This window comes from Prionailurus viverrinus, chromosome F1 (genome assembly GCF_022837055.1).
Source record: "Prionailurus viverrinus isolate Anna chromosome F1, UM_Priviv_1.0, whole genome shotgun sequence".
Taxonomy (NCBI): Eukaryota; Metazoa; Chordata; class Mammalia; order Carnivora; family Felidae; genus Prionailurus; species Prionailurus viverrinus.
Genome location: NC_062577.1, coordinates 14363878 through 14383050, shown reverse-complemented (window position 1 = coordinate 14383050; position 19173 = coordinate 14363878). Strand labels below are relative to the sequence as shown.

Sequence of the window (19173 nt, the reverse complement as noted above, 5' to 3'; positions counted from 1 at the left end):
AAATGACACCACTGAAGCCCTCATTGACTACCCAAAATAAAACCTCCAATGAATCCCTTTTGACGGTATCACTTCATTTTAAGTCTGTGCATAATACTGATCATAGCTGATAAGTGATATCATTAGCTAATATTTCTTTCTGACTTCTCCCCAAAATAGTATAAGATTCACAACGGATATGTCTTTTGTGTTCACACCTCGCTCGCAGGGCTTAAAAATATAGCATAGCACACAGTAGCAGATCAATGAATATTTTTGATTGATTATTATATTGAATACAAACATGGATGCTAAAAACAAACAAAAAACCTAGAGTAAGACTTTTCAACCACTGTGGACAAGTTAGGACTTACAAGACAGAGAGAAATAATTTAATGTATTATGTTTTATGTCTTTTTAAAAAATTTTTTAATGTTTATTATTTATTTTTGAGAGAGAGAGAGAGAGAGTGTGTGTGTGAGCAGGCGAGGAGCAGAGTGAGAGGGAGACACAGAATTGGAAGCAGGCTCCAGGCTCCGAGCTGTCAGCACAGAGCCCGACGCAGGGCTCGAACCCACGAGCTGTGAGACCATGAGCTGAGCCGAAGTCGGACGCCCAACTGACTGAGCCGCCCAGGCACCCCTATGTCTGTTTCTATAACAGACTTCTATAACTGTTTCTATAACATCTTCCAAAAAATTGTTTTGAATTGACTTACAAATCAACATCACCCCCAGGCCAGTATAGAAAGATTATTTTTCAACATCTAAAACAGGATTAAATGCAGAAAAGTTCTAATTATTGTTACAGAAGCTGGTTCAATTTCATATTTATTACCCAAACAACCTAAATAGGGATGCCTGGGTGGCTCAGTTGGTTAAGCATCTGATTTCAGCTATAGTCATGATCTCATGGTTCAGGAGTTCAAGCCCCGCATTGGGCTCTCTCCTGTCAGCACTGAGCCCACTTTGGATTTCCTGTCCCCCTCTCCCTCAACCCCTCACCTGCTTGCACAATCTCTCAAAAATAAAAATAAACACTAATTTTTGGATGATGAATTTAGTTATAAAGTCTACTAAAAGTTAATCTCCTATTTTAAGATTTTTAAAAAAGAAATCTGTTTGGGGGTGCCTGGGAGGCTCAGTCAGTTAAGCATCTGACTTCGGCTCAGGCCATGGTTCGTGGGTTCAAGCCCCACATCGGGCTCTGTGTTGACAGCTCAGAGCCTGGAGCCTGCTTTGGAGTCTATGTCTCTCTCTCTGCTCTCCCCCTGTTCGTGCTCTGTCTCTGTCTCTCACAAATAAATACACATTGAAAAAAAATTTTTTTTAAGAGAAATCAGTTTGGAATAATACCAACTAACGTACATATGCCTCTTACTATGTGATAGCTATTCTCAAGTGCTTTACTTGCATGAACTGATTTAATCCTATAATTTAACAGATGAGAAAAATGAAGCTCAGAGAGGTCACATAATCTGCCAAAAGTCAGTGAGCTAGTTGGAGGTGAGGTGGGATTTGACCCAGTCAGTTTGGCTCCCGAGTCTGCACCCACAGGCTCTACTCTATTTTGTGTCACCTCACCCAACAGTACTCAGGCAGACTGTCTCTGAGGAATCTGGACTTGTGATTTAGGGGTAGCAACTTAACTCTCTGCATATGACAGAACTGTAAATCTGGATGCTGAATGGCAGCCATATTTCTTGGGAATGAAGAAGCAGAAAGCGGGTAGAGAGAGAGATAAATAAAGGAGAGGCCAAGAGAGAAGTTAATTAGATGGCAAGAGACAGGGAGCGTGCTTGCCAGCGGGGGTCCGGTGCCAGCTCAGCTGCCTGGCCGCACCTCTGTGCTTGTGTTTAAAGGGACACACTCTGGTGTCTGCATGAGAAGTTCCCTTTCCTGTTGAAGATAGCTCAAGATTTTACTACTTGCAACTGTAAGAACCTTAACTCGTATCAGAACTGATAACCAAATGAGGGAAAATTTGGCTCCTGCTACTGAACTGAAATTGATGAAATACCGCCAAAACGTGCACAGGCTAAATAACAATGGAGAACAGAAAACGTTCAGATACTAACATTGTTTTAAGAATATGGAGGAATTAATTGGCTTTATGTTTTGGTCCAGTCAAGATTTGAAATGTATATGCAGTGAAGATTTAGAAGCAATATTGATTTCATTGTTTTACCCATCTCTGGCACATGGAACTGCTCTGATTTTTTTTTTTTTCTAATTTGGCACACCAGATTAAATTGGTGTGCCAACCCAGTAAGGAGAAAGTGATTTCAGAATGCCTACCCTCATCTCCCATTTATAGATCAGATAAGCCGTAGCTCCCTGAAGGAGCTCCCTTCCTTTGCTGGCACAGTGCTGTTATTTTGGTATCTGCCAGTTAAGAACATATATCTAGTGGTAACAGAGCGCAGACATGTGTTAGCCTGGGTAAGTGGTTTGTGTTAATGGACAGTTCTATCACTGGACACCAAGCCTCTTACGGTGACATGTGACCTCGAATTTCTAGAAGTGGAACATGGTGAAGCCAGGCCGCCCTTTCTCCATTACATTCTTGATATCAAACTTGCCCATTCAAGTCAACACAACAACAAAAATTCCAGTTCTATAAGGCGAGGAGCTTATAGTAGTTTTCAACTTATCTCCCTAATTTACTCTTCTCAAATAGATCAGCTGCTTCTTCCTAAGTAGTATTACTGCATGTATCTATTGCAAGAACCAACCAACATGTGTGGATTTCTTTATCACACTGCCATTGTCTAAGACTAGACACTTGTCAACTTTTTACCTGCACTGTTGTAATGCCCTTTAAAATTTTTTTCCACAGGCAGCATGGCCCCTGTCAGTCCATTACCACCAGATTATTGTGCAATACCGGATACATCTACCAAGCAGATGGTTTGGCTCGTATAAATCCCTCCTGTTGATTCTATGTTGCCTTCCCACCACCCTAAGGCTCACACCTAAGATCTTTTGTACCGTCTTCAAGGCAGAAGGCTTCAAGATTCCTGTAGGACTGATATCCTGATAGCGATTCCCTAATTAAACAATTCACCAGGGTAACCCAAAGAATCCACCTTATCCTATCCACCCACCTCCTCATTCCACATTGCTATGGCACCTTATCTATTCAGCCCACTCCTTCCTTCAAGCCTTCCCCAGTTTGAACAGCCCTTTCCTTGTTAGAAGGGAGACAATCAGTAAGGGCATTCACTGGGCTAAATACGTACAAATGCTCATTTAATGCTTACACTAATCCAATGAAGTGGTACTACTATGTCCCTCATTTTTCAGATGAAGAAACTGAAGTTTAGAGAATTCAGGTAATTTATGAATAAGTAGCAGATCTAAAACTTCAATTGGACACTGTGTAACTTAAAAAGCCCCCAAAGCAGTTAACCCTTGAGCCTTTGCACAAGCCGTTCCCCCTGCTCAGAAAGGTCCTACCCTCTTCCACCAGTTGGCAAGCACCTGGTCAGCTTTCAAAGCCTGACTTAAGTGCCCCCAGTCCCTTTTGAAGGCTTCTTCCACACTGCTCAATCAGTGGTGGTTATTCTCTACTTTGTTCTACCCTATAATAGCCAAGTTATCACTCCCATAAATATTTATTTTGTTTCTCTCATTTACTTGACTGTGAGGTCTTTGGAGGAAGGGATACTCTATTTATACCAGCTCATTGCAATAACCCAAAAATGTTGGTTAACACTACATACTGCCCTAACATATGTCAGAAGGCAATATTCCTTTGGTAATCCCTGTATAGATTAAAAAGTTAAAATAATTCAGGATATAAATTAACACTTAACCTGAAAGTCAAGCTTGACAGAAACTATGCATTGGTTATTAGGCTTGTTCACTGTTTAAATCATATGTTTTGAATTCAAATACATATTCAAATCTTCCTTTGGAATGTATAATAAATGTAACAGGTGTGCTCTTTTTCCCTTATTTACACCAGGCAGCTACAGAGATAACTGGAAATGGTGGAGGCAGTAAAGAGGAATGCTGGCCATTCCTCTCTGGCACAGAAGGCCCTGACTGAGGACAACTTCAGAGACTGCCTCCCTCATATGTTTATTATTCCTGGTGTGAGCACCACTCTGGAATTTAAAGATATATGTGTTGGAGGGAGAATGGGGGGAAGGTACAACTTTGTCTCAAAATGCAAGCCAGTTAATTTCAGCCAATGAACAACTAAAGAAAAAATAATCTTTTTAGATTTAAAGGAAGGCTGGAATACTATGTTCAATGAGGCACCTTTCTAAATGTTTCTGGAGCCATTTTGATTATCCTGGATTTTCACCTTACACACCAATTTATTTTTGCTGTAATTTAAAAGTTCTTAGGTTTTTCTAGTGGAGACTCTAAGCTTTTGTTTAGTTTATCTTCGTAAATACAACACTGGCCTAGGTAATTTTTTTTAAAGTAACGACTACACCCAACATGGGGCTCGAACTCATGACGCCAACCAAGGTCAAGAGTCAGCTGCTCTACCAAGTGGGCCAGTCAGGGGGCCAGGTCATTTCTTATTGTGGGGGGTGGGGTGGGGAGGCAGAGAGAGGGGAGAGAAGAGGGGAGGGAATGAGAGGGAGAAAGGGAGGAGGAGAGAGATAGAATATAAATAAAAGAAAGGAATCTGGGGGACAAGAGGAGTTATGCTTGGCTTCCTTATCCCTTTTTCTTACCTGTGATTGTCTAAAGGGAGCTGTATAAAGGGATTTGTGATTTGCTTGCATTATTGTTTATGTAAAAAAAATTTTTTTTAACATTTATTTATTTTCGAGAGACAGAGTGGGAGCAGGGGAGGGGAAGAGAGGGCGACACAGAATCGGAATGGAAGCAGGCTCCAGGCTCTGAGCTGTCAGCACAGAGCCCAATGTGGGGCTCAAACCCACGAACCATGAGATCATGACCTGAGCCGAAGTCGGATGCTTAGCTGACTGAGCCACCCAGGCACCCCTGCATTATTGTTCATTTTTAAAGGATCAATAGGCTATAACCATGTTTTTCTAAGTGTGGCTTGAAACATTTCTGAAATCAATTTAGTGGTACATAACTAGCCGCAAACAAATAAAATAGGAAAAAAACTGAATACATCACATGTAGTAACAGTTAAGTATTGTTTAGTCAAGTTTTCTTTTAGTCTTGTATGCATAATGGCTTGTATTTTTTACCACAAGTCTCCACCAAAAATGCCAGAAAGCCACAGGGCTACTTATAAACAAGAAATGATTCAGTGTCCACACCAAAACCACCATGCTTAATGGTTTTTTTCTTTCTTTATTTCTTTTCTTTTTTTTAACCATTTGAGGAATCAAGCTACCTTCCATTATGAAACAAAGTCCAATTACAGAAAAACATTTAATTAATCCTGTACTAAGAAAGCTTCTAAATATCTTTTGTAATAGTCAACCTACACCCAAAAGATTTTATATGGTAGCAAGAATGTAATTTGCTTCATAGTGCAGTAATAAATCAGATTGAGAAGTAATTTATTTTATACTGTAGAAAATCTGAGTATTTATCCCTTTCATACAATTTAAACGGTTCATCTTGGACAAAGCAAAGAATGGAATACAGAATCAAAAGTAAGTGATAAGTATTTCACCTTAGCACAATTTTAATATGACTTTTCCACATGAACCAAAACCAAATATCACTTTCAAAAGATGGTACCAGTAAATTCTTTTAAAATTTCAATTCTGATAAAGAAAACTAAATATCTCCAGAAAGTTGTATAATTAAGTTCAATACCCCAACATCAATATTATTTAAAAGTTGAATACAGAGCAGTATTTTGTGCCTTTATCATACCTCTGAGGCTTTCCATGTTAGTAACCAAATTTCATACCAAATATGCTCCAGGATTAGGAGTAGAAATGTGCGTTGGGGGAGCTGAAGTTGCATCAAGGCATAACCTATATCAATATATTGAATATTCATCTGATCTACAAATGGAAGTGTGTTTCCCAGTGAGCACATAAATATTAATTAGCTCATTTTCTCTCTGTGTCTCCTGCACATGTGCATATGACCACATGTACAACACACACAGCACGATGTCCTACACTCACTGAGTGTAAGATGTTCCCTAGGACTCAGTCACTGCCTCTCTCCTCAGCCTCCTTTGTCCTCTAGGTTGTGCCACTTTACATCTCTGTTTTTGATTCTTCTTTTTTTTTTAAGGCTGCACAGACACCTTAAGAGGATCTTAACAGGATGATCAAAAAGAAATGAAATGAATTCTGAATTCTTTGGATAAGTCTTCATGGTGAAATATTGTGAAATTAATGGCTAAAATGAAGTTAAGAGCTTATCCATAACCAGACTCTCTCCTGACTTGATAAAATATTGTGGTTAACCAAGGGTTGGCAATAATATCCACATAACATATATAATTATAAAATAGAAGTTAAGGGACGCCTGGGTGGCTCAGTCAGTTAAGTGTCCAACTTCGGCTCAGGTCGTGATCTCATGGTTCGTGGGTCTGAGCCCCGCATCAGGCTCTGTGCTGACAGCTCAGAGCCTGGAGCCTGCTTTGGATTCTGTGTCTCCTTCTCTCTCTGCCCCTCCCCCAGCTTACACTCTATCTCTCAAAAGTGAATAAATGTTAAAAAAAATTTTTTTTTTTCAACGTTTATTCATTTTGGGGACAGAGAGAGACAGAGCATGAATGGGGGAGGGGCAGAGAGAGAGGGAGACACAGAATCGGAAACAGGCTCCAGGCTCCGAGCCATCAGCCCAGAGCCTGACGCGGGGCTCGAACTCACAGACCGCGAGATCGTGACCTGGCTGAAGTCGGACGCTTAACCGACTGCGCCACCCAGGCGCCCCAAAAAAAATTTTTTTTAAACAGAAGACAAGAATGCAAAAGGCTAGATGTTTCTGTATCAATGAACACTTATATAAGTATATTATGTAGTATTTGTTTGGCTTTGCTATTTTTTTGGTCCAGCTGACTTTAAGTTTGTTTATTTATTTGAGTGAGTGAGAGAGAGAGAGAGAGAGAGAGAGAGAGCAAGCACACCCGAGTGAGGAAGGAGGAGAGAGAGAGGGAGAGAGAGAATCCCAAGCAGGCTCCATGCTGACAGCACAGAGTCCAATGCAGGGTTCAATCCCACGTGCTGTGAGATCATGACCTGAGCTGAAAGCAAGAGTTGGACCCGCTTTACCGGCTGAGCCACCCAGGCACCCCAGGCCAGCTGACTTTTAAACTGCATCTACTGGGGTCCCTGGCTGGCTCAGGAGGAAGAGTGTTCAATTCTTCATCTCATTCATGACTTTGAGCCCCATGTTGGGTGTAGAGATCACCTAAATAAATAAAATTTAAAAAAAGTAAAAATAAAAACATCCACTGCATCTATAAAACATCTACTGGGGCGCCTGGCTGGCTCAGTCAGTACAGCATGCAACTCTTGATCTCAAAGTTGTGAGTTCAAGACCCACGGGGGGGCATGGGGCCGACTTTAAAAAAAATTCTACAAAAGTGGAGAGAGTATAATGAATCCCTATTACTCCTCTCTCAGTTTCAACAGTTACCAACACAGTTCTGTAAGTTCATATAACTTCATCCATATCACCAACCCCTCTACTGAATCATAAATATTTTTGAATCTTTGCAGATACTTCATCTATAATTATCTTAATATGTATCTTGAAGTTACCATTTTTAACATAATTGTACTATCATTATTGCATAAAAATGAATAATCCTCTTAATATCATTAAATATTTAATTGGTCAATTATAGATTTTTTTTTATAGTTTGTTCAAATCAGCATCTGAACAATGGCAGTAGACTACATCTAATTAATGTAACCCTTAAGTCTTTTAAAATCTACCTATGAGAGTCCCCTTTATGTTTTCATTGCAATTTCATTGTTTGAAAAAATTGCCATCGTGTGTTTAAGGTTCCTATGCCTTAAAATAGAGGATCAGGGTTTCATACTAACAAGATAATGGTTACGATATAGTCTTTCGTCCTGTTGTCTGTGATGAGTACTATCAAATATAATGAATAAGAGGTTACTATGGCAAGAATTAGGCAAGTTAGTATAAAAGGTATGCTTCACTACTGTCTTAAACTCGAGAGCCATGATATGACATCTACATAGAAGAAACAACAAACATTTGCAAGAACTTCATTTTCCTATTATGCGAGGACGTGTGCACCAAGACGCTTGGAGAATTGTTTCAAAAATTTACCAATATTAAATCCAAACTAAAATTATACTAGAAGCTATTTTCATAATAGTTCTTCATAATAATGTAAACATTTTGAAAGTTATCTGGCTTTTAGATCACTTAACTTTGTGTTGATGTTATAGCCCACACGTAAAACTGTTCTACTTCAAAGACTGAATCATATGTGTGTAAATGCAGGTGACCTTCACCTGCATCTGTCATCACAGACACGCATACAAGGCAAACGCATGAGGCGGGGTGATATTTGGTACTATAAAACTCTTCTCACCCTCACCATATATGAAAGCATTAACTTAGGTTAGGTGAGGTTAGGTTAGGTATGACTCCTAAGTCACTTTAAACGCACTACTAACATATAGTGTTTGGTGATGTAAATAAATCATTAAAAACCTGTAGACCTGTCTGTAGCCTGAACTCAAAGCCAACAGCAATACTTCTATTCTAATTCCCAGGAAGTGATGCCTGAGTTGCTCCAGGAGTACATGTTAGAAAAGAGGAAAACAGCTCCAGAGCCGCATGCAAGGGACCACCTACCATCGATCTGGGCTTGCTGATGGCCACGAGACTAGTGAGGAAGTCTTCGTCGTGCAGCTGGCTGAAAACATGGGCGTCATAGGCTACCATAATGGAGATCTCTTCCATCATCTTGCCAGCTGGCCTTTCCACAGCGGCAGCTGCTACCCCAGCTCCAGACCAGACTATCCAGGGAAAAATCCTACTGCAGCTCAGTGCCAATGCCCACACCCACCTGAGTCTGAAGGGGTGGAGTATCAAAAATCCACGAGGAAAAAAAGAAATATGAAAAAAAAAAACAACACAGCTGCTATCACAGGCTTCTTTGGCAGCTCACCCCCTGTAGAAAACTAAGGGAGGTCCTCTTATCTGTGGAGGAAGTAAACGCTATAAACACCTTCTGTGTTCTTAACACAGCAGCTGGAAAGTTCAGTTTTGGGAAATCTTCTTTAAACTTCAAAAAGAGAAATGAAAAGTTTTCTAACTGGAAATATCCTATTGCAAAAACAATAAAACAAAAGGACCCCCAAACTGATTTATGCTACGTCCTTGGTAATTAGAAACTTTTAAAGTTTATCTTCTTACTTCAGTATCATTTATATCAAGAGTCTTCTTCTTGGAGGAGAAGTGGATTTTCTTATGGCTTATTTTTTCACATTCACAGAAAATAAATAGACGGCAACCTTTAGTTTTTCAGAATTTATAGAATTCTTGGTGCAGTTAAAAATTATCTCCTGAAGTATGAAAAAAAGAGAGTCTTTGCCCCCTCTGATTATTTCTGTTAAAAAAAAAAAAAGAAGCACCTAAATATAAAAATGAAATGGACTGCAGTATCAGTTGAAAATCATTTCCCCTTCTCCCACTAAAAAACATGCAAATATTTTAAATAGAATTCCTGATTTGGGGAACTTTGTTTTCTGTTGTTATTCACAAAGCAACACAAAGGTCTCATTTCTAAAAACGTATTGTTTTTCTCCCATAGATAAAAGTTCTCCTGTCTTATTTTTAAACTTAGAGGCTGTTGTTGTTTTTTTTAATTACCCTATTAGCAGATAGTGGTGAACTGGTGGTGGCTTAGCCACCAGAAGTGTTTTCCAGTTGGAGACCGTAAATATGAACCTCAATATGCCCTGATGAAAAATCCAAAAGCTGCCCCAAATCATCATTACAAGGTTCCCTACATTACCAGGAAGTACAGCGTAGGCTGATTCCATGGAAAAAGTAGTAAGCAAATAAAAAGGGGGGGGGGGGGAGAATAAATCTCCTCCAAAAGTTGTTTTGCCAAAATGTCTAATTAAGCTATTATCTACTCTGCTATTTATAGATGATGACATTGCAATACCAGGAAAAATATTATTTGCTAAAAATCAATTTGGCAATGTTTGTCTCTAATCAAACAGAGCTACTGGTTGGAATTTTTAGTCCTAATTTAGCATTGTTATGTTGTTGAATTGTTTGCTTTTCAGAAGACACACAAAACGTGGGATGAGATTCATGGTGTCTATTTTCCCTTATTTTCCTGAAGTATCTTCACCTAGATTAACATGATTACTTAAATAGCACCTTGTTCCATTTAAATATGATTAGGAGACTTTTGCAATTGCTATAGCATTCTAGATTAAATACACTCACACTCGCATGCGCGCGCGCGCACACACACACAGAAGGGGAAAATACCTTATTGCTAGGAAACAGAAGTCTAAGAAGCTTATTTTAATAGAAAACGCAAGACTTTCAATAAATCTCCAAGATTAAAACAGCTTCAAACTGTGCTTGACCTTTGTTGGAGCCGGTAAAGCATTTTTACTTCATTTTTTTCCTCCAATGCAGCTTTCTCTTTCAAGCTCTGTTTATGTTAAAAAGTTTCCCGGCACATTTACCTTAACGCTGACTAACCAGGTAAAAATTAAATGATAATCAAGAGACAAGGTTTTATAAGGCATCCGGGCAGTTCATACCTTTTAAATTCCTTTTTATCTTTTCAGAAGTGCTGTAAAAGTCACTGTGAACCTCTTCGTGCATTCACTAGCACCAGAAGGTTTCAGATTTATCTTGCAGCACCGTTTTCTAGATGTGAAAGGAATTCCTCTTGCTTTCTTATTTTTCTGTGCTACAGTGACTCAGTGCTTCCACACTGATACCTGGATAAGGTGCACTGACAAAGACACCTGTTGTGGAAGGTAAAGAAACTACTTCCCATCATGCCTTACTCCCTGCTGGCAACCGCCCAGGGCCAAACGAGCATTATAACCGCTTTCGAGCAGTGCCTATGCACCCCGAGAGAGCAATTCAGTGTAACAATAGGTAATCTTCTTTGTTAAGAACACTCCTAACAGGAGGAAAAAAAATAAAAGGACCAGAAAAACAATACCAAATAGGTGCTGTATATTAAACTCATAAAACATTTAAGGGATCAGGGCTGTAAAAGTACAAAAACAATTTCAGAAACATAATCAAAGGCTGTAAAGATAGTTTTAAAACTACATAAACAGAAGCTAACGACTTTGAATAATTCAGTCCTTTTAGAATTCCACACAGATTCTCAGGTAAAGAGGTATTTTTTAAAGCTTCTAATTTATTACCTTCAAAAGACTGTTCTAATTAGCCACAGTCACTAGAATAATTAACATTTCATTTCCAAATCTAAAAGGTCCTCTATCAAAGCCACAATGCATGCATTTTCTAGAGCAAGGGTTCCCTAGGTTAGATTAGCACCCTTCATTTTTTTTCACCCTTAAAACTGTCCTCCACACCTGACTTTTGGAATCCAGGCAGGGAAAATACCAACGTTTCTTTCCTCTCACAATTGAATGTGTATGTGTGGTCCCAACACAAAGCATACTTTTTGAAAACTGATGATTTAAAAACCTGTCTTAGAACTGGCTTCTCTTCCTAAGACATTTTCTCTTGGGATACCCCAGCCTCAAAATTTCAGGGGCCATGTTACAGTCATGTTTACAGTCCTTTACTCCCTTGCAAGACGTCTTTCGTACTCTCTTGCCCCCCCCCCCCCGTCCCGCATCCCCCCAGGGCAACCCCGTGAATTGATCCCACGGATCTCCCAGGGTAGTCTGCGCGTGAGCTCCTGCAATCCTCTACTTCGCACCGCGCAGCTCCCCTGAGAAAAGGCGTGGGGCAGGGGGGGATTACCTGAGATCAAGGGGTGTAGCACCATTCGCTGCTACAATTTACCAGGACGGGGTTGCATACCCAGCCGGCGGCAGAAAACGCGGCGTTAGCTGTAACCAATAGCTAGTCGCCAGTTCAAGCAGGAACTAGCTAGCTGCCTGTCCCAGGGTAAGTCCTTCAACCTCCCTAGGTTTCCATTTCCTCATGATCATGTAAATTGAGAGGGATGGACTAGATCAGAGGTTTGTGCGCTCAGAAACAGTCCAAAACTAAGTATCCAATTTCCCTCCACTAAATAGGCTTATTCGGGGATTTGAAGGTGGAAATACCTTTTTCATCTCTATCAGAATAAAAAACAAAAGGTAACATTAAGCCCAGATGTTAAGGAAGTCCCCCTGGGTTTGCTATTATATGTCCCAACAAATGCAGTCTACTTTGTACCCTACTTTGGATTTTCTACATCAAGACTTTTGCCTATGAAGAGTATTCGATGACAGCTGTTTTACTTTTCATTAGTTATTCCTTACAGTCTTTCAGTTTACAGACCAAACTGGCTACAAAGTAATTTTCAAAAGCCTCTCCAGATCTCATTAAAATAAGAAAATGTTAATGAATAAAATATCTTTAGTGATTTTTAAGTGCCATTTTAGATTTTAGATAGAAAGATTTTACTCTGGTAGCTGATTTTGTTCTACAGCCATTCTTCTAGGATTATTACTTTTCAGCAAACACATACCTGGGCCACACTGAATGACTAGGAGTTTAATAAACCACTCCTGGCCTTCAGAGAACATCTGTTCTCACGTGTCAAATTTAGGTACAGCCAAAACAAAAATCAGGTAAAGCCTGAATAAGCTGCAAACTTTTTTTTTTTTAATTTCTGTGTTCTCCCCCAATGCGGCAAAGCATCTTTACAATGGCAGTCATGTTCAAGCCCAAGGCAAATACACTAAGAACCGATAGCACATCATTAAAAAATTATCTCATCTCACAAGAGTGGCTATAAAGACCCTTTTCCCATGAGTCGGGTTCTACTTGTAGAACATTCTCATCACAACGACCCTAAAATCAGGGTAGGATGGAGAGGAGAAAAGCCCATAGCAGAAATATGGTCTAGAGGGCAGAAGGGTCTTCTGTGCCTCCCACGTGCACAGGTGGAGCTCTCTAGAGAGTCTCTTCCCTCCCCAGTGGTGCCTGTGTAATCACTCCTGAACATCTTCACAGATGGTCCTGAATCTTGACATAACCATTCCTGAAGTGTGCAGGACTCCATTTTAAGAGATCTTCACAAAATGTTCATGCCATTGACACAAACAACTGTAAGAAAGACAAAACTCTACAAGCACCTTCTTAATCACGGAAAACCAAGTTTCCAAGTAGGTGTCATACTTCAGAGTGCACATTACAAAACCCAAGTCCTCTAAGTGGGGGAACAAGAGATAAAATGAGAATGAGAAGCCACAGGAGTGTGAGTAGTAGAAAGATTTCCAGAATATTTTGTATTTCAGAGGAGTTCAGTAACACATATGGAGTTTTTACAAAGGGAAAAAGAACAAAACGTAAAAGATTAAAAAATCAAAAGCTTAGCACTCTTTACAAATCATGCAAAGGTAAACAAAGAAAACCATTATTCTTGTGTCAAATTCCAGCCGTTCAGCTCATATCTTTTCTATCTTTCATAGCAATTGCTAGGCAAATTCAAAACCCCAGAAAACACAGATTCTTAAGAAAGAGAAAATCCCCAGAGTTAAAGAAAGAAAAAAAAAAAAAACAAAAAACAGTGGGGCATAAATACTTGCCTAACGGCTATCCTGGGTATCTTACTTCCTCATTCAGATCTCACTACAAAGAATATGGGGGTGAGGTAGAGTTCACAACAATCAGCTTTTTACCTCACTTGTAACTCTAAAATCCACAGCCAACTGTTAAAAACAAGACAACAGGCCCCAAATGGAGCCACTTATGCGAAGCCTCATGTCACCCAACAGAGACTTCATTACCGTTTTGGCTCTCTCAGAAATGGAATCTCTAGTCACTCAGAAATCACCAGATCAGCACTAGTTGGGTAATCCGCCTGATAGACCCCGTTGAAATAATCAATCTGCTTTTTTGCCTAGTGGAACTTCTTTGTTCCTGCTCCCTTCTGCCTATGAAAGTCTTTTCTTTGGTACAAACTCCTCAGAGCTCCTTTCTATCTGCTAGATTGGATGCTGTTCGGATCATAAATCACTGGAAAAAGCCAATAAGATCTTTAACATTTACTCAGTTGAATTCTGTTTTTTAACACAACACAGTCACTTAAGCCTTACCTAACCAAAAATAAGGGCTTCCAGTGTTGAGGATGGTTACAGACACATCTAAAAATTTGAGGAATGCTTCATCTTGCCTCATTTTGAGAATACACAACTCAATTGTAACTACAGAAATTTTACCTTATTTTTAAAGCAAATAACTTTTAAAATTAAAAAAAGTCATAAATTTTTGAAAAGTTTTACTAACAACCAAATCAAATCATTCCACAAGGCTAATGTTTTCGATTCTCTCTCTCTCTTTTTTTTTTTTAACGAAGACCAGAGTGTAGTTTTAGGGAACAGCAATAAAACGTGAACTAGTTTTCATTCAGATGTTTATTTGTCTCAGGTTCTTCCTGCAGGTTGGTTGAGTCCAGCCTGGATAAGTCCCTTTCCAAGGGGCCCTCGGGTCCCTGCAGTAGATCATATACACAGCTTGCAGGGGTGGACTTGGCTTAAATCCTACAATTAAAACTTGATTAATCTGCAATGAAGCAAAGGGGGGTGGGGGAAGGAGGAGAGAGAGAGGCAAACCAAGAAAAAGACTGAACTATAGAGAACAAACGGATGGCTCCCAGGGGGGAGGTGGGTGGGGGATGGGTGAAATATGTGATGGGGATCAAGGAGCGCACTTGTTGTGATGAGCATCAGGTGACGTATGGGAGGGTTGAATCATCATGTTGTACACCAGAAACTAATATTACACTGTATGTTAAATGGAATTTAAAAACTAAAACAAAACAACCTTGACGAATTTGATGCTACATGAATTATATCACAATTTTTTTTCAAAAACCAACAGAAAAAAAAGTGGGGGCGCCTAAGTAGCTCAGTCAGCTGAGTGTCCGACTCTTGATTAAAGCTCAGGTCATGATCTCGTGGTCGTTAGATCGAGCCCCACGTCAGGCTCCGCACTGAGTGTGCAGCCTGCTTAAGATCCTCTCTCCCTCACTCTCTGCTCCACCTGCTCCATCTACACACACCTCCCCCACTCGTGTGTGTACGTGAGTGCAAGCACGTGCATGCATTCTCTAAAACAAATAAACAAAAAAATCCAAGAGCATTTACTAAATGCCTGTAATGTTCATGGGGGGACTTACTAAACTTTTCATATAGTATCATATAATCTAGTTATAAATAATGACTAATACCCTAAAAACTTTTAATGATAATAATAGCAACTCATATTTGGTAAGCATTCACCATGTCCTAGACAGAGAATCTCATTCAATCTTCACAGCAAGTCGATGAGCTAGGCACTGTAATTATTTCTGCTTCTCCACTAACGTGTGGAGAAGCTTAGTGATTTGACTCAATTCTCACAATCAGAAATGGAGCTGATAAGATTCAACAAGTGTGCCTGGCTCCCAAGTGCAGGCCCTTCATCACTAAAGGACAATAAGGGAAGGAGCAAACATAAACGGAGTATCAGCCATGTGCCAGACACTAGTGCTTTTCAGACACTCACATGTCCTCCTCCCCCACCCCAGAAGACAATGCGCCGTTTGTCAAGTGATGCAATTGTAAGTGGCTTTAGGATTGGAATAGTATAAAGTCTCTCTGCATTCAGGAAAGCCTGCATGGAAGACATGGATTGAATCTGGATAGGCGAAGTGAAATCATTTTTTACAGGGAAAATAAAATAAACTTGGCCACACTCGTGAACTGAAGACATCGGTTGGGTACGGTAGGAGATAAGGCTTCAAAGGCAGATTTGAATTGGCCTGCAGCGGGTTTCAAATATCGGGTCAACAAATTTGGAAAACACAGTGTGTAGGCCAAGGGCGGTCACTGAAGACTACAAAGTTTCTGCCTTTCTAGCCTCCATTTTTGTCATTAGAGGAAGGACCTATAATGGTTAACATGAGGACTTCAGAGTTCAGAATCACCTGGGGTAATTAATATAGGACTCTGCCACACACTAGCTCTGTGACCATAAGCAAATTCCATAAGCTGTCTCACCCCTGGTTTTCTCATCCACAAAATGAGAAAATAATAATAGTGCTATAGTTATGAGGAATAATAAGATAATGCATGTAAAAGCATTATTAAGCTGCCTGGCTCTAGAAAGCATTTGATTAATGTTCATTGCTGTTATTATCAATATTAAAAATGATGTCTGGAGGGGCAAGATTATTTGCTAAACACCAAAGAGAAGATGGAATTGTAACTCTTAGAACTGGGGGGGGGGGGGGGAGGGTATCCTCAGTATCCAAGAACACAAATGTCTCCATTTCCTATTTCCTTATCCAATTAATTAAAATCCAAGAGAAAGAAAGAGACGCTGTCACACAACTCCAATCCTCTACCAGTTTTCCCTAAGCAATTAAATCTTTCTACGTGTTGCTTTATTTGGGAGCAATTTGGTAATTTACATGTGTCCTTCTGTCAGAAATAATTGAGACAGGTTAGAGGACACAAAAGGTTGATAATGTGTGTGTGTGGAGTCTCCTGCAGTTTAGCTGCCTCTCCAGTTTCCTGACGACAATGCAGACTGAGTTTAATCAATTACCTCTTATTAAATTAAGCAATTGTGACAAGAACAGGGAACAAAGAGAGCATTTGTTGTCTACTGATATTCATCTGTTGTAACCTGATCAACAAAACACTGTTACTAGGGGCTAGCGTGGAAATACACAATCCTTCTTTATAATTGTATTATAACAAGATTCTCCATGGTTCGTCGGTATCTTAGAGTCAAAAGAAATATCCTATATAATTGTTTAGAGTAACAGCTTATCTGGAAGCTTAGACCTGACCAAAAAAACTGTTAATCCATTTCATCTCAACGATATCAACTGAGTATGGGTAGGGGTAAAAGGGGAAGGAGGAGAAGGGGAAGTAACACATATTTAATATCTACTATGCTTGAATGGGCCTTTAACTATATACTCTCTTGTAGTTTTTTACAACAATACTATGAAGCTGGTTTTATTATCCCCATTTTATAGAAGAGTAAACCATTGTCCTCTGGGTTTAAACAATTTAAGGTCACTAGCAAATCAGACCTATTATTAAGACTGAAATATGTGATTATAAAGGATCTGTGTATCCCCCTCCAAGCCCCCAACAGGTTCATTATAAGATGAATTCAAGAAAGAAGAAAATAAACTCAACGTGGAGATCCTGAAATAGAAGCTTTAAAATTTCCAAAGCTGGACTTTGTATCTCTCTTCTCTTAGTATTTTGCTTTTATATATTTTTAAGCAAGATCTATACCCCACGTGGGGCTTGAACTCAGGACCTCGAGATCAAGAGTCACATGTTCCACTGACTGACCCAGCCAGGCACCCCTCTTAGTATTTTGCTTTTAATATTATATCGTTGTATATTGAAAATAGGAACTAAAAGTTCATTTTGCATCTAACGGTATTATTTATAAAGCATTTGCAAATGTAAAGAAAAAGAAAACTGAACGGCAACTACTGACAAGGGTTATGTATGTATTAGCAATCTTCTACAATAGAAAATAGCCCTTTGATTGAATGATCTGTCAACAGCAGCTTCCATGTTGTTAAATATTGGCATTTTGTTTGCTTTGAGAGCAACAGTGAATTGCTTAATTGGCCAATAAAAAAGTAATAAAAAGGTCTTAATACTTTTTTAACAGTGGTCTTAGTAGCAGTGGTAGCAATTTCATTTATTTCAACAAGAATTTTATTTTTATTTATTTTTTCTTAAAGATTTTACTTTTAAGTAATCTCTGTACCCAAAGTGGGGCTTGAACTTACAACCCCGAGATCAAGAGTCACATGCTCTACTGACTGAGCCAGCCAGGAGCCCCAAGAATGTATTTTTTATGTTCAATCTAAAGCATTTTCCCAAAAAGTCATCATTTCAGGTTTAAGAACTGTCATAAAGTCTCATCGTAAAGAATACCTCTCCAATATCATGATTTTTATTTTTTAACTAAAAATAGCTAACATACTCATGCGTTGCTCTTCAAAGACAACGAGAAGTTAAGAGAGAATGTCAGTGCCCACAGGGCCCAATGGTTTACTTTCAGTTACAAATTCTAAGGACAACCTTTAGGCCTAAGGATACATATCCTCTACCTCGCATCCTTATTTAAAAATGACTGTTTGAGGGGAGCCTGGCAGGCTCAGTTGGTGGATCATGTGACTCTTGATCTCAGGATTGTGAGTTCAAGCCCCACGTTGGGTATAGAGATTACATGAAAATAAAATCTTTAAAAATAAAAAAAATTAAAAATTAAAATGTCTGTTTGAGACAACTTATTTGTGGAGAATTTTAAGTATGCAATGTAATAGGAGATTATGATTTGTAATTCTAAATGTCCAGCACTTAATCATTACTAAAATGATGGTGAATCAACAATCACTGTAACAAGCTGAGACTTGGGGGATGTATATCTATTAGCAAATCTGCATAAATGATCGGGTTGTAAAACTGAATACAAATCTGTATTAAATACTGATTTGTGGGGAATTTCAATTTATGTAAATTTTGCTTCTCCTAACGGCCACCTAGTTCTTTGGCATTTCACTACTTACTAGTAGCTATACTCCAAAGAGTACAAAAACAGGGAACAAAGGAAAAATTCTCATTAGTGAATAACTGGTAAATGTTATTTCTGATCATCTCTGTCAAATGACTAGGGTAGAACAAGTTAAAATTAAGAGCTAAAATAAAATTTCAGTGTTTGAAAAGTTCTATATTTGACAATTAAATGTTTTATACATGCTTTCTATTTTCTTTTTGAACGAATAGGGGAGAGCTGTCTAAAGGAATATTATAGGAAAACTGCCCCATGAAGGTGACTAAATAAAAAATTAACGTTAAGCAAGAAGTTCTGGTATTAAACTTCATAAAGAATAAAATGAGTTTTTCCATTACCTGCACTTGGAACACAGAATTGAAGCATTAGCAAGTGGCTGTTTTCATTAACTATTTTATTCACTTTCAACAAAACTTGTGAATTTCTTTTTACTTTTAAGCCAGTCTTTAAATTTCAACAGTAACATTTCTTCTTTCCCTTCTCTCCATTCTTTCTCCCATTATCTGACTCTCTCTCACCCATATGC

The 19173-nt window shown here is 39.0% G+C and overlaps 1 protein-coding gene across 10 annotated transcripts in view; it reads right to left on the bottom strand.

Annotated features, from left to right (window-relative positions):
* Window positions 1-19173, bottom strand: part of RABGAP1L (RAB GTPase activating protein 1 like) — a 765564-nt gene that overhangs the window by 94005 nt on the left and 652386 nt on the right. Inside the window, exons 1-3 of one of the 10 annotated variants that reach the window (XM_047840300.1) lie at window positions 11859-11973; window positions 10667-10876; window positions 8730-9486 (exon numbers count right to left, since the gene is read on the bottom strand). The exons of 6 other annotated variants lie outside the window; for them this stretch is intronic. In XM_047840300.1, coding sequence (XP_047696256.1) covers window positions 8730-8840 — 111 coding nt within the window. In that variant the 5' untranslated portion in view covers window positions 8841-9486; window positions 10667-10876; window positions 11859-11973. Of the gene's footprint in view, window positions 1-8729; window positions 9487-10666; window positions 10877-11858; window positions 11992-19173 lie in introns of those variants that run through there. 3 more of the 10 variants (XM_047840296.1, XM_047840297.1, XM_047840298.1) reach the window with 3 other exon arrangements.